General features: G+C 46.0%; 1 protein-coding gene across 1 annotated transcript in view; it reads right to left on the reverse strand.

The window, feature by feature from the left end:
* IDH2 (isocitrate dehydrogenase (NADP(+)) 2) overlaps positions 1–19,128 on the reverse strand; it is a 47,430-nt gene that overhangs the window by 2,933 nt on the left and 25,369 nt on the right. The window contains exons 4-7 of the mRNA XM_063925827.1: positions 3,072–3,232; positions 2,851–2,994; positions 1,689–1,825; positions 676–827 (exon numbers count right to left, since the gene is read on the reverse strand). Of these exons, the coding sequence (XP_063781897.1) occupies positions 676–827; positions 1,689–1,825; positions 2,851–2,994; positions 3,072–3,232 (594 nt within the window). The remainder of the gene's footprint in view (positions 1–675; positions 828–1,688; positions 1,826–2,850; positions 2,995–3,071; positions 3,233–19,128) is intronic.

The raw sequence follows: 19,128 nt of genomic DNA on the forward strand, positions 1-19,128 counted from the left end.
CTCACCCAAACTCTACCTAGTACACTATGGAATAAATTTACTAAGGTGGGAATTTATTTTTATAGAAGTAATGATGCCCATAACATCCAGATTCTAGCTATTATCTTTTAGAAGCAGCTAGATAAATGTTAAGTAGAATCTGAATGGTTGCTATGAGCATCGCCAGTTCTTAAACTCCCACCTTAGTAAATTTACCCCTATAAGTGAAGTAGGACGAAGATTCAAGAAAAAGGAGCACAAGCCAAGTTAAACAGGTAAAAGACCTGTTTAATACTATTAAGCATCATTATGCTAGAAAACAATTTTGGAACCAATAGGCACAGTAGAGGAAACAAGTATGCAGAACAGGAGAGTTCGGTGTATGAGGAGGCGTGTGTAGCAGCAGCAACCTGAACTTACAATGCATGTAGGCCAGGTTCATATCAGCTGGTTCCTGTGCTAATTTGGGAGGCTCAGGGACTGCCCATGTGACACTATACAAATACAGGTATGAGCAGAGCAGTCAGCGTACCGTTTAGCAGCTTTGAGATCTGTTGCAGGGCCCAAGTAAATACACAGATGGTTTGCACCCAGCACCACCTACTTTGGGTGACTACAACAATGGCAAGATCTCAAACAGCAGCAACTCTACAGGCAAAGGCTCATGTTCAGACATCACTAATCAAAACCACCTACCTTGAGCAAGAATATCAGATTGGACATCACCATCATAGTTCTTGGTAGCCCAGACAAAGCCTCCATTAGACTTGAGTACCTGTGCTACCATGTCATCAATTAGCCGGTGCTCATACCAGATCTTCAGTTTGTCAAAGTCTGGCTTGTAATGCCTAGAGATGAAGCAATGTTTTATGGTCATTACATAATTTGTTTTTTTGGCACTCGCATGCTTAAACTACCATGCTAGAACAGATCTGAGGAAACCAAAGCTGTCCAACATGCATTATAAAATATGTATGTCCATTATAGAGGTGTACATTTTCACAATAAACACATTTCAATAGACTTTAGTTTTAGGCCAACAAGGAATTCAAATTATGAGCAACTCCAGGCTCAAATATTCCCTACACTATCTTCCAACATAGAAATCTGGATATTACCCTGATGCATAGCAGTCTAAGTGTATCATTTCCAATCAGGTGTGCATGAGGCTTCTGCTTAGGATACATAGCTGAAAAGAATTACGCAACTATAATTTAAATATTCAATGTTCAAGCACAGAAAACATTTTACAGCACGTTAGCCTTTAGATTTAGAGGCTGTAAGAAACATCACATAACTATGTTCAATTATAAACAATCCTCATCTACTTATAGAAGTACTGGATCAAGGGGAAATTGTAACAAAGTTACCAATGGCTGTGTGCCCTGGTGGTTTTGATGTGCCCACTCAAAATGTAGCATGCAGCGCTCAAAGGGCACCTCTTCCTCAGGCTATTAGCGCTCCATGCACCATACTGTACTATTATCTTGCAAGTGCTTAAGGCTGGTATGAAGTCTGGCAAGCCAGCCATATGCAGGCTTCAAACAAACTCAGATAGGCAAATACACACCACGAGCTCTATACAGAGAAATAAAGGTCTGCCTATGTCAAAAAGAAACATGGTTAAAGAGTGTCCCTTTAAAGTTCAATTTACATAGTTTGTTTTAAAATCTCATTTTTTGGTGTAAAAAGTTAAATCAAAAACCTACTTCTCAAAGATATCCTGGAAGATGTCCTTGAAGCGACCATCATAAGCTTTCAAAATGGTGTTCTTTGTACTCATGTAGAGGGGCCATTTCTTCTGAATAGCATACTGGAAACAGCTGTGTGCAAACCCAGAGATAGACTACAGGAGCAATAAACAGGCAACTATCAGACCTGAACATTCAGAATACACTCTTGCATGAGATCCTTCCTTTATCACATGGATCATTTTAGGACGAAAGGCTTGTTATAGTGTTGGACATAACACGAATATGTAATCAAGCCCCACACGCATCTCTAGCTTCCATCCTTAGAGAATAAGGGGTATATTCAATAAGTCTGATCCATTCTGACATGCAGTTGTCAGAATGGTTCAGACAACCCCTATTCTATGGACGGACAAATAAGACTGTCTGATTTGGGCGTACACAGGGTCCTGTCCTGGCGCAGCAGCCAGGGGTGCAGATGGCTGCGGCAGTGAGTGGGACAGCAGCGGAGGAGCAGAGATCGGCGGCCAGAGCTGGCAGGGGGAAGAAAGAGGGCGCGGATGCCATGTCTGGGTGGGAGGCACTGCAGGAAGAGGTGGCTGCAGGCGGCTGGTGAAGCAGAGATAGCTTCCCCCTCCGGACGTCAATCTCAGCTCCGCCCAGCAGCACCGCTCGTCTTCTCACATCAGACTTGTTTTCAAGTCGGATTGAGTTCGTCGGAAAGGGGCCAAAACCTGTCGGATTTGGCCCCATTTCCGACAGAAGCACGTGGATCTGCGGTTATTCCAACGAACCATGTGTTTTCTGACGAGTCGGGAGTCCCCGACTTGTCGGAAAAAAAAAATATATAAAAAAAATAAATAAAAATCATCCGCTATTGAATAGGTCGGAACCTCTTTCAACCTATTTCTGTTGGAAGCTACCGTCTTTCCAAGACGGCAGCTTCCAGCAGTTATTGAATACACCCCATAGCTGTTGAGTAGGTATGCCATTTCCTCAAAGCCATCCGTTTTATAGATCAGGCACATACTTTAGCACCCCCCCATCCATATAAGATGCAGTTTGTGGGCATCCATATTTTAAGTAATGCCTATTGAAAACTAAGGAAAATATTGCAGTAATATGTTGTGAATCAAAGCAATTAATGTTGAACTTTTAAATGTAACAATTCCACACATACCTCGTCTGTGTTGTACATTCCCATGCCAACACCTCCAGCAGGGAAGTCAAACACTTCCCATTCCTTAGTGGCTGTCCCATCTTTTGGTGTGAACACCATCTTGAAGTTTCCAGCCTTGTCAACAACGAAATCTGTGGCTTTGTACTAAAACAAAAATTGAAGCTATTGAGAATATTGGCCACATTACATGTTCGACCATTATAACTAATCACTGAGCTTACCTGGTCACCATGGGCATGTCTGCCAATGGTAATTGGCTGTGTCCATCCAGGAACCAGGCGTGGAATGTTCTTGCAAATAATTGGCTCCCGGAAAACTGTTCCACCCAAGATATTCCTGATGGTTCCATTGGGACTCTTCCACATCTTCTTCAGCTTAAACTCTAAGACATTTTATTTAACATTAGTTACGATAGGACAATGCTAGGGTATTACATTGGCAGAACTGTCAACGTTAAAACTTTACATAATATGAAAGGAATCTTATGAAACAGCATTGCCCAAATGCAGACAGTGCTGGAAGCTACACCAGGAGGAGACAGGACTTCTTCGCTACCATAGAAAAGTCCATGTTTCCCATTCTACTATTTGGGAGGCTTAGCAACAAGGAGAATAGGTTCTAATTTTGGGGCATGGTTAAAACTGACAAAATGAGAAAGCAGACTGCCATAGGTTTATCAGAGGCCTACAGTAACAGGCATCTCTCTAATCTAGTTAACCAATTTAGAGTGATTTAAGTGCAACATTGTATTTGCACTCTTGTAATCTAGATGATCATTTTACCTCCAGCCTAACTGCAGTGTTTTAAAGACAAGATCCAGTTTGTAAAAAAAAAAAAAAAAATGCACACAAGAAAGGTACATCTCACCACCTTACATATTCTATATTCTATAATGCATCCAAAAATCATTACGTTCAAGCACGCTAGGGGACATTTACATTAAATAAACGTAGTTAATGCACATTAAATTTGTGGCACTATTTAGGGAATGTTTAATTTTATTAGAAAAGTGACTTATGATTTTAAAATACTCCCATGTTCAGGCCATTGCTTGTTATTAGAGGATTAACTAACAGATCTCATACAACGGCATAGGAAAAATCTACGCATCTGCTCTTACTGGGCACATTTGACATTTCAGAAGTGGACACTTTCTAATGTAAATGGCAATTGTCAGCAGGTAAACAGAGCAATCAACAATTTTTCGTCATCAGCAATTATAATAAGAATTTACTTACCGATAATTCTATTTCTCATAGTCCGTAGTGGATGCTGGGGACTCCGTAAGGACCATGGGGAATAGCGGCTCCGCAGGAGACTGGGCACATCTAAAGAAAGCTTTAGGACTATCTGGTGTGCACTGGCTCCTCCCCTTATGACCCTCCTCCAAGCCTCAGTTAGGATACTGTGCCCGGACGAGCGTACACAATAAGGAAGGATTTTGAATCCCAGGTAAGACTCATACCAGCCACACCAATCACACCGTATAACCTGTGATCTGAACCCAGTTAACAGCATGATAACAGAGGAGCCTCTGAAAGATGGCTCACAACAATAACCCGATTTTTGTAACAATAACTATGTACAAGTATTGCAGACAATCCACACTTGGGATGGGCGCCCAGCATCCACTACGGACTATGAGAAATAGAATTATCGGTAAGTAAATTCTTATTTTCTCTAACGTCCTAAGTGGATGCTGGGGACTCCGTAAGGACCATGGGGATTATACCAAAGCTCCCAAACGGGCGGGAGAGTGCGGATGACTGCAGCACCAAATTAGAGAACTCCAGGTCCTCCTCAGCCAGGATATCAATTTTGTAGAATTTTACAAACGTATTTGCTCCTGACCAAGTAGCTGCTCGGCAAAGTTGTAAAGCCGAGACCCCTCGGGCAGCCGCCCAAGATGAGCCCACCTTCCTTGTGGAGTGGGCATTTACAGATTTTTGGCTGTGGCAGGCCTGCCACAGAATGTGCAAGCTGAATTGTACTACAAATCCAACGAGCAATAGTCTGCTTAGAAGCAGGAGCACCCAGCTTGTTGGGTGCATACAGGATAAACAGCGAGTCAGATTTCCTGACTCCAGCCCTCCTGGAAACATATTTTCAGGGCCCTGACAACGTCTAGCAACTTGGAGTCCTCCAAGTCCCTAGTAGCCGCAGGCACCACAAATAGGTTGGTTCAGGTGAAACGCTGAAACCACCTTAGGGAGAAACTGAGGACGAGTCCTCAATTCCGCCCTGTCCGAATGGAACATCAGATAAGGGCTTTTTCAGGATAAAGCCGCCAATTCTGACACGCGCCTGGCCCAGGCCAGGGCCAACAGCATGACCACTTTCCATGTGAGATATTTTAACTCCACAGATTTAAGTGGTTCAAACCAATGTGACTTTTGGAACCCAAAACTACATTGAGATCCCAAAGTGCCACTGGAGGCACAAAAGGAGGCTGTATATGCAGTACCCCTTTTACAAACGTCTGAACTTCAGGGACTGAAGCTAGTTCTTTTTGGAAGAAAACAGGGCCGAAATTTGAACCTTAATGGACCCCAATTTCAGGCCCATAGACACTCCTGTTTGCAGGAAATGTAGGAATCGACCCAGTTGAATTTCCACCGTCGGGCCTTACTGGCCTCGCACCACGCAACATATTTTCGCCAATTGCGGTGATAATGTTTTTGCGGTTACATCCTTCCTGGCTTTGATCAGGATAGGGATGACTTCATCCGGAATGCCTTTTTCCCTTCAGGATCCGGCGTTCAACCGCCATGCCGTCAAACGCAGCCGCGGTAAGCCTTGGAACAGACAGGGTCCCTTGCTGGAGCAGGTCCCTTCTTAGAGGTAGAGGCCACGGATCCTCCGTGAGCATCTCTTGAAGTTCCGGTTACCAAATCCTTCTTGGCCAATCCGGAGCCACGAATATAGTGCTTACTCCTCTCCATCTTATCAATCTCAGTACCTTGGGTATGAGAGGCAGAGGAGGGAACACATACCCTGACTGGTACACCCACGGTGTTACCAGAGCGTCTACAGCTATTGCCTGAGGGTCCCTGGACCTGGCGCAATACCTGTCGAGTTTTTCCCAACGGTTTATAATCATGTGTTAGACTTCTGGGTGAAGTCCCCACTCTCCCGGGTGAAGATCGTGTCTGCTGAGGAAGTCTGCTTCCCAGTTGTCCACTCCCGGAATGAATACTGCTGACAGTGCTATCACATGATTTTCCGCCCAGCGAAGAATCCTTGCAGCTTCTGCCATTGCCCTCCTGCTTCTTGCGCCACCCTGTCTGTTTACGTGGGTGACTGCCGTGATGTTGTCCGACTGGATCAACACCGGCTGACCTTGAAGCAGAGGTCTTGCTAAGCTTAGAGCATTGTAAATGTCCCTTAGCTTCAGGATATTTATGTGAAGTGATGTCTCCAGGCTTGACCATAAGTCCTGGATATTCCTTCCCTGTGTGACTGCTCCCCAGCCTCGCAGGCTGGCATCCGTGGTTACCAGGACCCAGTCCTGAATGCCGAATCTGCGGCCCTCTAGAAGATGAGCACTCTGCAACCACCACAGGAGGGACACCCTTGTCCTTGGTGACAGGGTTATCCGCTGATGCATCTGAAGATGCGACCCGGACCATTTGTCCAGCAGGTCCCACTGGAAAGTTCTTGCGTGGAATCTGCCGAATGGGATTGCTTCGTAGGAAGCCACCATTTTTTCCAGAACCCTTGTGCATTGATGCACTGAGACTTGGCTCGGTTTTAGGAGGTTCCTGACTAGCTCGGATAACTCCCTGGCTTTCTCCTCCGGGAGAAACACCTTTTTCTGGACTGTGTCCAGGATCATCCCTAGGAACAGAAGACAAGTCGTCGGAACCAGCTGCGATTTTGGAATATTGAGAATCCAACCGTGCTGCAGCAACACTACCTGAGATAGTGCTACACCGACCTCCAACTGTTCCCTGGATCTTACCCTTATCAGGGAATCGTCCAAGTAAGGGATAACTAAAATTCCCTTCCTTTGAAGGATCATCATCATTTCGGCCATTACCTTGGTAAAGACCCGGGGTGCCGTGGACCATCCATACGGCAGCGTCTGAACTGATAGTGACAGTTCTGTACCATAAACCTGAGGTACCCTTGGTGAGAAGGGTAAATTTTGACATGAAGGTAAGCATCCTTGATGTCCCGAGACATCATGTAGTCCCCTTCTTCCAGGTTCGCAATCACTGCTCTGAGTGACTCAATCTTGAATTTGAACCTCTGTATGTAAGTGTTCAAAGATTTTAGATTTAGAATCGGTCTCACCGAGCCGTCCGGCTTCGGTACCACAACAGTGTGGAATAATACCCCGTTCCCTGTTGCAGGAGGGGTATCTTGATTATCACCTGCTGGGAATACAGCTTGTGAATGGCTTCCAAAACTGTCTCCCTGTCAGAAGGAGACATCGGTAAAGCCGACTTTAGGAAAAGGCGAGGGGGAGACGTCTCGAATTCTAATTTGTACCCCTGAGATATCACCTGAAGGATCCAGGGGTCTTCTTGCGAGTGAGCCCACTGCGCGCTGAAATTCATTGAGACAGGCCCCCCACCGTGCCTGATTCTGCTTGTAAAGCCCCAGCGTATACTGAGGGCTTGGCAGAGGCGGGAGAGGGTTTCTGTTCCTGGGAACTGGCTGATTTCTGCAGCCTTTTTCCTCTCCCTCTGTCACGGGGCAGAAATGAGGAACCTTTTGCCCGCTTATCCACGAAAAGACTGCGCCTGATAATACGGCGTCTTCTCATGTTGAGAGGCGACCTGGGGTACAAACGTGGATTTCCCAGCTGTTGCCGTGGCCACCAGGTCTGAAAGACCGACCCCAAATAACTCCTCCCTTAATAAGGCAATACTTCCAAATGCCGTTTGGAATACGCATCACCTGACCACTGACGTGTCCATAACCCTCTACTGGTAGAAATGGACAACGCACTTAGACTTGATGCCAGTCGGCAAATATTCCGCTGTGCATCACTCATATATAGAAATGCATCTTTCAAATGCTCTATAGGCAAAAATATACTGTCCCTATCTAGGGTATCAATATTTTCAGTCAGGAAATCCGACCACGCCAACCCAGCACTGCACATCCAGGCTGAGGCGATTGCTGGTCGCAGTATAACACCAGTATGTGTGTAAATACATTTTAGGATACCCTCCTGCTTTCTATCAGCAGGATCCTTAAGGGCGGCCATCTCAGGAGAGGATAGAGCCCTTACAAGCGTGTGAGCGCTTTATCCACCCTAGGGGGTGTTTCCCAACTCACCCTAACCTCTGGCGGGAAAGGATATAATGCCAATAACATTTTAGAAATTATCAGTTGTTATCGGGGGAAACCCACGCATCACACACCTCATTTAATTTCTCAGATTCAGGAAAACTACAGGTAGTTTTTCCTCACCGAACATAATACCCCTTTTTGGTGGTACTCGTATTATCAGAAATGTGTAAAACATTTTTCATTGCCTCAATCATGTAACGTGTGGCCCTACTGGAAGTCACATTTGTCTCTTCACCGTCGACACTGGAGTCAGTATCCGTGTCGGCGTCTATATCTGCCATCTGAGGTAACGGGCGCTTTAGAGCCCCTGACGGCCTATGAGACGTCTGGACAGGCACAAGCTAAGTAGCCGGCTGTCTTAGGTCAACCACTGTCTTTTATACAGAGCTGACACTGTCACGTAATTCCTTCCAACAGTTCATCCACTCAGGTGTCGACCCCCTAGGAGGTGACATCACTATTACAGGCAATCTGCTCCGTCTCCACATCATTTTTCTCCTCATACATGTCGACACAAAAGTACCGACATACAGCACACGCACAGGGAATGCTCTGATAGAGGACAGGACCCCACCAGCCCTTTGGGGAGACAGAGGGAGAGTTTGCCAGCACACACCAGAGCGCTATATATATATATATATATATATATATATATATATATATATATATATATATATATATATATATATATATATACATACATACATATACACACACAGGGATAACCTTATATAAGTGTTTTTCCCCTTATAGCTGCTGTATAGTTAATACTGCGCCTAATTTGTGCCCCCCTCTCTTTTTTAACCCTTTCTGTAGTGTAGTGACTGCAGGGGAGAGCCAGGGAGCTTCCCTCCAACGGAGCTGCGAGGGAAAATGGCGCCAGTGTGCTGAGGAGAAAAGGCCGCCGATAAGGGGGCGGAGCCTATCTTCCGGTTTTTTATGTATTTTGTCAGGGGTTAAATGCATCCATATAGCCCAGGAGCTATATGTGATGCATTTTTTTGCCATCCAAGGTGTTTATTATTGCGTCTCAGGGCGCCCCCCCCAGCGCCCTGCACCCTCAGTGACCGGAGTGTGAAGTGTGCTGAGAGCAATGGCGCACAGCTGCAGTGCTGTGCGCTACCTTGTTGAAGACAGGACGTCTTCTGCCGACGATTTTCCGGACCTCTTCTGCCTTCTGGCTCTGTAAGGGGGCCGGCGGCGCGGCTCTGGGACCCATCCAAGCTGGGCCTGTGATCGTCCCTCTGGAGCTAATGTCCAGTAGCCTAAGAAGCCCAATCCACTCTGCACGCAGGTGAGTTCGCTTCTTCTCCCCTTAGTCCCTCGATGCAGTGAGCCTGTTGCCAGCAGGTCTCACTGAAAATAAAAAACCTAAACTAAAACTTTCACTAAGAAGCTCAGGAGAGCCCCTAGTGTGCACCCTTCTCGTTCGGGCACAGAGATCTAACTGAGGCTTGGAGGAGGGTCATAGGGGGAGGAGCCAGTGCACACCAGATAGTCCTAAAGCTTTCTTTAGATGTGCCCAGTCTCCTGCGGAGCCGCTATTCCCCATGGTCCTTACGGAGTCCCCAGCATCCACTTAGGACGTTAGAGAAAATTGAATGTCTAAAAGTGCACACGTGCCAAGAAAATGAGCAATGTCGCTCATTTTAACCGTTCCTGAGCAACGTTGCTCATTCCTCGGCAAGTGTGTATGCCACAGACCAGCGATGCACGGCCCAGCGGGTCGTTAACTGCCCTCTGTCAGACACGCAGGCAGCTCACTGTGGACTGACGTCCAACAGCTGTCTGCACGGTCGCTGCGTGACTTCACTGAAGGATATGAACGTCATATCGCTCTGTGTATGCCCGGAAACGGACCGCCCCGGAAGGGGAAACACTAGGCGACATGCTCCATGTACCCACCTTTAGTGGTAACATGTTTGTTTTCATTGGTCTGACTAACCATACAGATATTGTTTTACAAATAAGCAGGTATAATCTCTGAAGCAAATTACAGTGGTAATCCTATAGAAGAGAAGCTAAATACTGTATGCCTGTTTCACACTTCCAGTATATGTTGTGGAGCCAATAACTGGTCAGTACATAACCGAATCATTTTCAGTAGAGCCATTTAAGGTAATTTTGTACACAATTCGCAATATGTTCAATACCTGTAGAAGGGCAATTATATAGTTAATAGAGACCAATTATCAAAAAACTATACCCCATATTAAACAGTGATGGATGGACCACCAAACTACAGGGACAGTTGGAAAAAGTGGAACAAGGAGTTATATTCCACTATATAGTGCCAGACTATCACATTACCCTTCACAGGCTACTATAATATCTATTTGTAACAGTATCTGGACACTTACAATTTGAGGAAACTGCAAACCTGCAACCTCTAATAGAGGAATTCAATAGTTTCATCAAGCACCTGTCAGAGCACGACGCTAAACCCGACTTTAGTACTGGGCACGAAACATCCCTTTTGCCCAGCCAACAGGGACATTTTTCACAACTGAATACCCTGCAGTAAAGGCCTGGAAAAGCATAAAGGAGGAAACCCAGCATTTGGGGTGTCCATGGATTCCAGATTTCAGGTAGTCACTGCCTGCAAAAAGTCTGACCAGGGGGAATTCAATTGCCACAACTAATCTATCCCATAGGGCAGGCCTGGCCAACCTGTGGCTCTCCAGATGTTGTGAAACTACACATCCCAGCATGCCCTGCCACAGTTTTAGCATTCTCTAATAGCAAAACTGTGGAAAGGCATGATGGGACTTGTAGTTTTACAACAGCTGGAGAGCCACAGGTTGGCCAGGCCTGCCATAGGGGCTCTTCAATTAGCCCCAGCACGTAACAGCGAATTTTAACCAGCTTCCGGCAGGTGAAAACAATGATAACTTTCCTAGATTACACGAGTTAACACTTTATAATCCCTGTTAATACATTAAGTCTACAGGCATCAACAACCCTTTTAGGAGGCCAATTGAATAGCCTTCTACATTTAAGATGAAGGATTCTATAATTAATTACCCGTGGGTAAAGTACTGCAGGTAAATAGAATGTCCCCCAAAGTATTAAGAGTTATTTAGGATTATGCTAATTTGTGCAATTACATTTGAATCCCTGAAAACTGGATTGTATAAAAGTGGTTGCAATTCCTAAACGTTTCATACAATATTTTGTTCAACCCCTTGAATTAAAGCTGAAAGTCTGCACTTCAACGTCATTGCTTTATTTAAAAATTGGTGGCTTGTAGAGACAAAATTAGGACGGATGAATTAAGCCTGAAGAAGTGATAAAGCAGTGCTAAGTGGAAGGTGACAACGCACCAGCCAGTCATTTTTCAAACCCATAGTGACTGGCTGATACGTTATTACCTTCCACTTATCACTGCTCTATCACTTCTCCAGGCTTAATACATCTGTCCCATTGTGTCATTAGGAACATACATATACACATACACTCTAAAATAAGATTTTACTTACCGATAAATCTATTTCTCGTAGTCCGTAGTGGATGCTGGGACTCAGTCAGGACCATGGGGAATAGCGGCTCCGCAGGAGACAGGGCACAAAATTTAAAAGTTTGACCACTAGGTGGTGTGTACTGGCTCCTCTCCCTATGACCCTCCTCCAAGCCTCAGTTAGGATACTGTGCCCGGACGAGCGTACACAATAAGGAAGGATTTTGAATCCCGGGTAAGACTCATACCAGCCACACCAATCACACCGTACAACTTGTGATCTGAACCCAGTTAACAGTATGACAAACGTAGGAGCCTCTGAACAGACGGCTCACAACAACAACAAGATTTTTTTGTAACAATAACTATGTACAAGTATTGCAGACAATCCGCACTTGGGATGGGCGCCCAGCATCCACTACGGACTACGAGAAATAGATTTATCGGTAAGTAAAATCTTATTTTCTCTAACGTCCTAGTGGATGCTGGGACTCCGTCAGGACCATGGGGATTATACCAAAGCTCCCAAACGGGCGGGAGAGTGCGGATGACTCTGCAGCACCGAATGAGAGAACTCCAGGTCCTCCTTAGCCAGGGTATCAAATTTGTAGAATTTTACAAACGTGTTCTCCCCTGACCACGTAGCTGCTCGGCAGAGTTGTAATGCCGAGACCCCTCGGGCAGCCGCCCAAGATGAGCCCACCTTCCTTGTGGAATGGGCCTTGACAGATTTAGGCTGTGGCAGGCCTGCCACAGAATGTGCAAGTTGAATTGTGCTACAAATCCAACGAGCAATCGTCTGCTTAGAAGCAGGAGCACCCAGCTTGTTGGGTGCATACAGTATAAACAGCGAGTCAGATTTTCTGACTCCAGCCGTCCTTGAAATATATATTTTCAATGCTCTGACAACGTCCAGCAACTTGGAATCCTCCAAATCGCTAGTAGCCGCAGGCACCACAATAGGCTGGTTCAGGTGAAACGCTGAAACCACCTTAGGCAGAAAGTGAGGACGCGTCCGCAGTTCTGCCCTGTCCGAATGGAAAATCAGATATGGACTTTTATACGATAAAGCCGCCAATTCTGACACTCTCCTGGCTGAAGCCAGGGCCAGTAGCATGGTTACTTTCCATGTAAGATATTTCAAATCCACCGATTTGAGTGGCTCAAACCAATGGGATTTGAGAAAATCCAAAACTACATTAAGATCCCACGGTGCCACTGGGGGCACAACCGGGGGCTGTATATGTAGTACTCCTTTTACAAAAGTCTGGACTTCAGGAACTGAAGCCAATTCTTTCTGGAAGAAAATCGACAGGGCCGAAATTTGAACCTTAATGGACCCTAATTTGAGGCCCATAGACAATCCTGTTTGCAGGAAATGTAGGAATCGACCCAGTTGAAATTCCTCCGTCGGGGCCTTCCTGGCCTCACACCACGCAACATATTTTCTCTAAATGCGGTGATAATGTTGTGCAGTCGCCTCCTTCCTGGCTTTTACCAGGGTAGGGATGACCTCTTCCGGAATGCCTTTTTCCCTTAGGATTCGGCGTTCAACCGCCATGCCGTCAAACGCAGCCGCGGTAAGTCTTGGAATAGACACGGTCCCTGCTGAAGCAGGTCCCGTCTTAGAGGTAGAGGCCACGGATCTTCCGTGAGCATCTCCTGAAGTTCCGGGTACCAAGTTCTTCTTGGCCAATCCGGAGCCACGAGTATCGTTCTTACTCCCCTTTGCCGTATAATTCTCAGTACTTTTGGTATGAGAGGCAGAGGAGGAAACACATACACTGACTGGTACACCCATGGTGTTACCAGAGCGTCTACAGCTATTGCCTGAGGGTCTCTTGACCTGGCGCAATACCTGTCCAGTTTTTTGTTGAGGCGGGACGCCATCATGTCCACCATTGGTCTTTCCCAATGGACCACAATCATGTGGAAGACTTCTGGATGAAGTCCCCACTCGCCCGGGTGCAGATCGTGTCTGCTGAGGAAGTCTGCTTCCCAGTTGTCCACTCCCGGGATGAACACAGCTGACAGTGCTAACACATGATTTTCTGCCCAGCGGAGAATCCTTGCAGCTTCTGCCATTGCCCTCCTGCTTCTTGTGCCGCCCTGTCTGTTTACGTGGGCGACTGCCGAGATGTTGTCCGACTGAATCAACACCGGCTGACCCTGAAGCAGAGGTTTTGCCAGGCTTAGAGCATTGTAGATTGCTCTTAGCTCCAGTATATTTATGTGAAGAGACGTCTCCAGGCTTGACCACACGCCCTGGAAGTTTCTTCCCTGTGTGACCGCTCCCCAGCCTCTCAGGCTGGCATCCGTGGTCACTAGGACCCAGTTCTGTATGCCGAATCTGCGGCCCTCTAACAGATGAGCACTCTGCAACCACCATAGCAGAGACACTCTTGTCCTTGTGGACAATTTTATCCGCTGATGCATCTGCAGATGCGATCCGGACCATTTGTCCAGCAGATCCCACTGAAAAGTTCGTGCATGGAATCTGCTGAATGGAATCGCTTCGTAAGAAACTACCATTTTGCCCAGGACTCTTGTGCATTGATGCACAGATACTTTTCCTGGTTTTAGGAGGTTCCTGACTAGATCGGATAACTCCCTGGCTTTCTCCTCCGGAAGAAATACCTTTTTCTGAACAGTGTCCAGAATCATCCCTAGGAACAACAGACGTGTCGTCGGGATCAGTTGGGATTTTGGAAAATTCAGAATCCACCCGTGTTGTTGGAGCACTACTTGGGTTAGTGCTACTCCGACCTCCAGCTGTTCTCTGGATCTTGCCCTTATCAGGAGATCGTCCAAGTAAGGGATAATTAAGACGCCTTCTCTTCGAAGAAGGATCATCATTTCGGCCATTACCTTGGTAAAGACCCGGGGTGCCGTGGACAATCCAAACGGCAGCGTCTGAAACTGATAATGACAGTTTTGGACCACGAACCTGAGGTACCCTTGGTGTGAAGGACAAATTGGAACATGAAGGTAAGCATCCTTGATGTCCAAGGACACCATAAAATCCCCTTCTTCCAGATTCGCTATCACTGCTCTGAGTGACTCCATCTTGAACTTTTGTATGTACAGGTTCAGAGATTTTAGATTTAGAATCGGTCTTACCGAGCCGTCCGGCTTCGGTACCACAAATAGCGTGGAGTAATACCCCTGTCCCTGTTGTAGGAGGGGTACCTTGACTATCACCTGCTGAGAATACAGCTTGTGAATGGCCTCCAATACCGTCGCCCTGTCGGAGGGAGACGTTGGCAAAGCAGACTTTAGGAAACGGCGAGGAGGGGACTTCTCGAATTCCAACCTGTAACCCTGAGATACTACCTGCAGGATCCAGGGGTCCACCTGCGAGTGAGCCCACTGTGCGCTGAAATGTTTGATCCAGGGTATCAATATTTTCAGACAGTGACTCCGACCAAGCCACGCCAGCACTGCACATCCAGGCTGAGGCGATTGCTGGTCTCAGTATAACACCCGTATGTGTGTATATACTTTTTAATGTATTCTCCAGCCTCCTATCAGCTGGATCCTTGAGGGCGGCCGTATCAGGAGACGGTAACGCCACTTGCTTTGATAAGCGTGTGAGCGCCTTATCCACCCTAGGAGGTGTTTCCCAGCGCACCCTAACCTCTGGCGGGAAAGGGTATAATGCCAATAACTTCTTTGAAATTAGCAGTTTTCTATCTGGGGTTACCCACGCTTCATCACACACTTCATTCAGTTCCTCTGATTCAGGAAAAACTATCGGTAGTTTTTTCACACCCCACATAATACCCCTTTTTGTGGTACAGGTTGAGTCTCCCTTATCCAAAATGCTTGGGACCAGAGGTATTTTGGATATCGGATTTTTCTGTATTTTGGAATAATTGCATACCACAATGAGATATCATGGTGATGGGACCTAAAGCTAAGCACAGGATGCATTTATGTTACATATACACCTTATACACACAGCCTGAAGGTAATTTTAGCCAATATTTTTTATAACTTTGTGCATTAAACAAAGTGTGTGTACATTCACACAATTCATTTATGTTTCATATACACCTTATACACACAGCCTGAAGGTCATTTAATACAATATTTTTAATAACTGTGTATTAAACAAAGTTTGTGTACATTGAGCCATCAAAAAACAAAGGTTTCACTATCTCACTCTCACTCCAAAAAGTCCGTATTTCGGAATATTCCGTATTTCGGAATATTTGGATATGGGATACTCAACCTGTACTTGCAGTATCAGAGATATGCAAAGCCTCCTTCATTGCCGTGATCATATAACGTGTGGCCCTACTGGAAAATACGTTTGTTTCTTCACCGTCGACACTGGATTCAGTGTCTGGGTCTGTGTCGACCGACTGAGGTAAAGGGCGTTTTACAGCCCCTGACGGTGTCTGAGACGCCTGGACAGGTACTAACTGGTTTGCCGGCTGTCTCATGTCGTCAACCGACTTTTGTAGCGTGCTGACACTATCCCGTAATTCCATAAACAAAGCCATCCATTCTGGTGTCGACTCCCTAGGGGGTGACATCACCATTACAGGCAATTGCTCCGCCTCCACGCCAACATCGTCCTCATACATGTCGACACACACGTACCGACACAGCAGACACACAGGGAATGCTCTGATAGAAGACAGGACCCCACTAGCCCTTTGGGGAGACAGAGGGAGAGTTTGCCAGCACACACCCAAGCGCTATATATATATATATATATATATATATATATATATATATATATATATATATATATATATATATATATATATATATATATATATATATATATATATATATATATATATATATATATATATATATATATAGGGACAACCTTAATAAGTGTGTTCCCTTTATAGCAGCTCAAATATTATAAATATCGCCAATAAGTGCCCCCCCTCTCTGTTTTTACCCTGTTTCTGTAGTGCAGTGCAGGGGAGAGTCCTGGGAGCCTTCCTCGCAGCGGAGCTGGGCAGGAAAATGGCGCTGTGTGCTGAGGAGAATAGGCCACGCCCCCTTTTCGGCGGGCTTCTTCTCCCGGTTTTTTTTGGAACCTGGCAGGGGTTAAATACATCCATATAGCCCCAGGGGCTATATGTGATATATTTTAGCCAGAATAGGTATATTACATTGCTGCCCAGGGCGCCCCCCCCAGCGCCCTGCACCCTCAGTGACCGCTGGTGTGAAGTGTGCGGAGAGCAATGGCGCACAGCTGCAGTGCTGTGCGCTACCTCATGAAGACTGAGACGTCTTCTGCCGCCGGTTTCTGGACCTCTTCTCTATTCGGCATCTGCAAGGGGGTCGGCGGCGCGGCTCCGGTGACCCATCCAGGCTGTACCTGTGATCGTCCCTCTGGAGCTAGTGTCCAGTAGCCTAAGAAGCAAATCCATCCTGCACGCAGGTGAGTTCACTTCTCCCCTAAGTCCCTCGTTGCAGTGAGCCTGTTGCCAGCAGGACTCACTGAAAATAAAAAACCTAAAACTTTTTCTAAGCAGCTCTTTAGGAGAGCCACCTAGATTGCACCCTGCTCGGACGGGCACAAAAACCTAACTGAGGCTTGGAGGAGGGTCATAGGGGGAGGAGCCAGTACACACCACCTAGTGGTCAAACTTTTACATTTTGTGCCCTGTCTCCTGCGGAGCCGCTATTCCCCATGGTCCTGACGGAGTCCCAGCATCCACTAGGACGTCAGAGAAAGAACAATTGAACACATAAGTATCTTTAAATCCTCTGCTCGCATGACACGTCACCTTATTAGTGGCACATAAATGCATATCAACAAAATGTATTCAATATATAAACCACAAGAGTACGCTTGGAAGAATGTTACAGTAAAGCGGGACAGTGCTATACACAAACCACACCATTTTAAATAATTTCACTATTCTAACATTGAAAATTACATTTAAATCTCCCAGTGAGTAGAGCGCACACTAGGCATGACTGGCAAGGCATAGCACTCTTCCCAATGTGTAAATGTTGACGTGTATGAATGAATACTGGAATTTCAGGTCTACATAGTGATCACAGCCATATCCTGATCAGTCTCAGCTTCTTACTGTCAGGTGGAATACTGGGAGAGGATGGATTCTGCAAGACACCCGTCTTGCAGGCAATATGTAAAAATAAGAATTTACTTACCGATAATTCTATTTCTCGTAGTCCGTAGTGGATGCTGGGGACTCCGTCAGGACCATGGGGAATAGCGGGCTCCGCAGGAGACAGGGCACATCTAAAAAAGCTTTTAGGTCACATGGTGTGTACTGGCTCCTCCCCCTATGACCCTCCTCCAAGCCTCAGTTAGGTACTGTGCCCGGACGAGCGTACACAATAAGGAAGGATCTTGAATCCCGGGTAAGACTCATACCAGCCACACCAATCACACCGTACCACTTGTGATCTGAACCCAGTTAACAGTATGATAACAAAACGAAGTAGCCTCTGAAAAGATGGCTCACAACAAGAATAACCCGATTTTTGTAACAATAACTATGTACAAGCATTGCAGACAATCCGCACTTGGGATGGGCGCCCAGCATCCACTACGGACTACGAGAAATAGAATTATCGGTAAGTAAATTCTTATTTTCTCTAACGTCCTAGTGGATGCTGGGGACTCCGTCAGGACCATGGGGATTATACCAAAGCTCCCAAACGGGCGGGAGAGTGCGGATGACTCTGCAGCACCGAATGAGAGAACTCCAGGTCCTCCTTAGCCAGAGTATCAAATTTGTAAAATTTTACAAACGTGTTCTCCCCTGACCACGTAGCTGCTCGGCAAAGTTGTAATGCCGAGACCCCTCGGGCAGCCGCCCAAGATGCGCCCACCTTCCTAGTGGAGTGGGCCTTTACAGATTTAGGCTGTGGCACGCCTGCCACAGAATGTGCAAGTTGGATTGTGCTACAGATCCAACGTGCAATCGTCTGTTTAGACGCAGGAGCACCCATATTGTTGGGTGCATACAATATAAACAGCAAGTCAGACTTTCTGACTCCAGCCGTCCTAAACATACATATTTTATATATATATATATATATATATATATATATATATATATATATATATATATATATATATATATATATATATTTTTAGGGTCCTGTCAACGTCTATTAACCTGGAGACCTCCAAGTCCCTAGAAGCCGCAGGCACCATAATAGGTTGTTTCAGGTGAAAAACCTGACACCCCCTTAGGAAGAAAACTGGAGACGAGTCCCAGTTCTGCCCTGTCCGAATGGAAATTTAAATATGGGCTTTTGTAAGACAAAGCCGCCCATTCTGACAATCGCCTGGCCGAGGCCAGGACCAACAGCATGGTCACTGTCCATGTGAGATATTGGTCAACAGCATGTTCACTTTCCATGTGATATATTTCAAATCCACAGATTTGAGCGGTTCAAACCAATATGATTTTAAGGAATCCCAACACTATGTTGAGATCCCACGGTGCCACTAGAGGCACAAAAAGGGGTGTATATGCAATACTCCCTTGACAATCTGGACTTCA

Source organism: Pseudophryne corroboree, chromosome 6, assembly GCF_028390025.1.
Source record: "Pseudophryne corroboree isolate aPseCor3 chromosome 6, aPseCor3.hap2, whole genome shotgun sequence".
NCBI lineage: Eukaryota > Metazoa > Chordata > Amphibia > Anura > Myobatrachidae > Pseudophryne > Pseudophryne corroboree.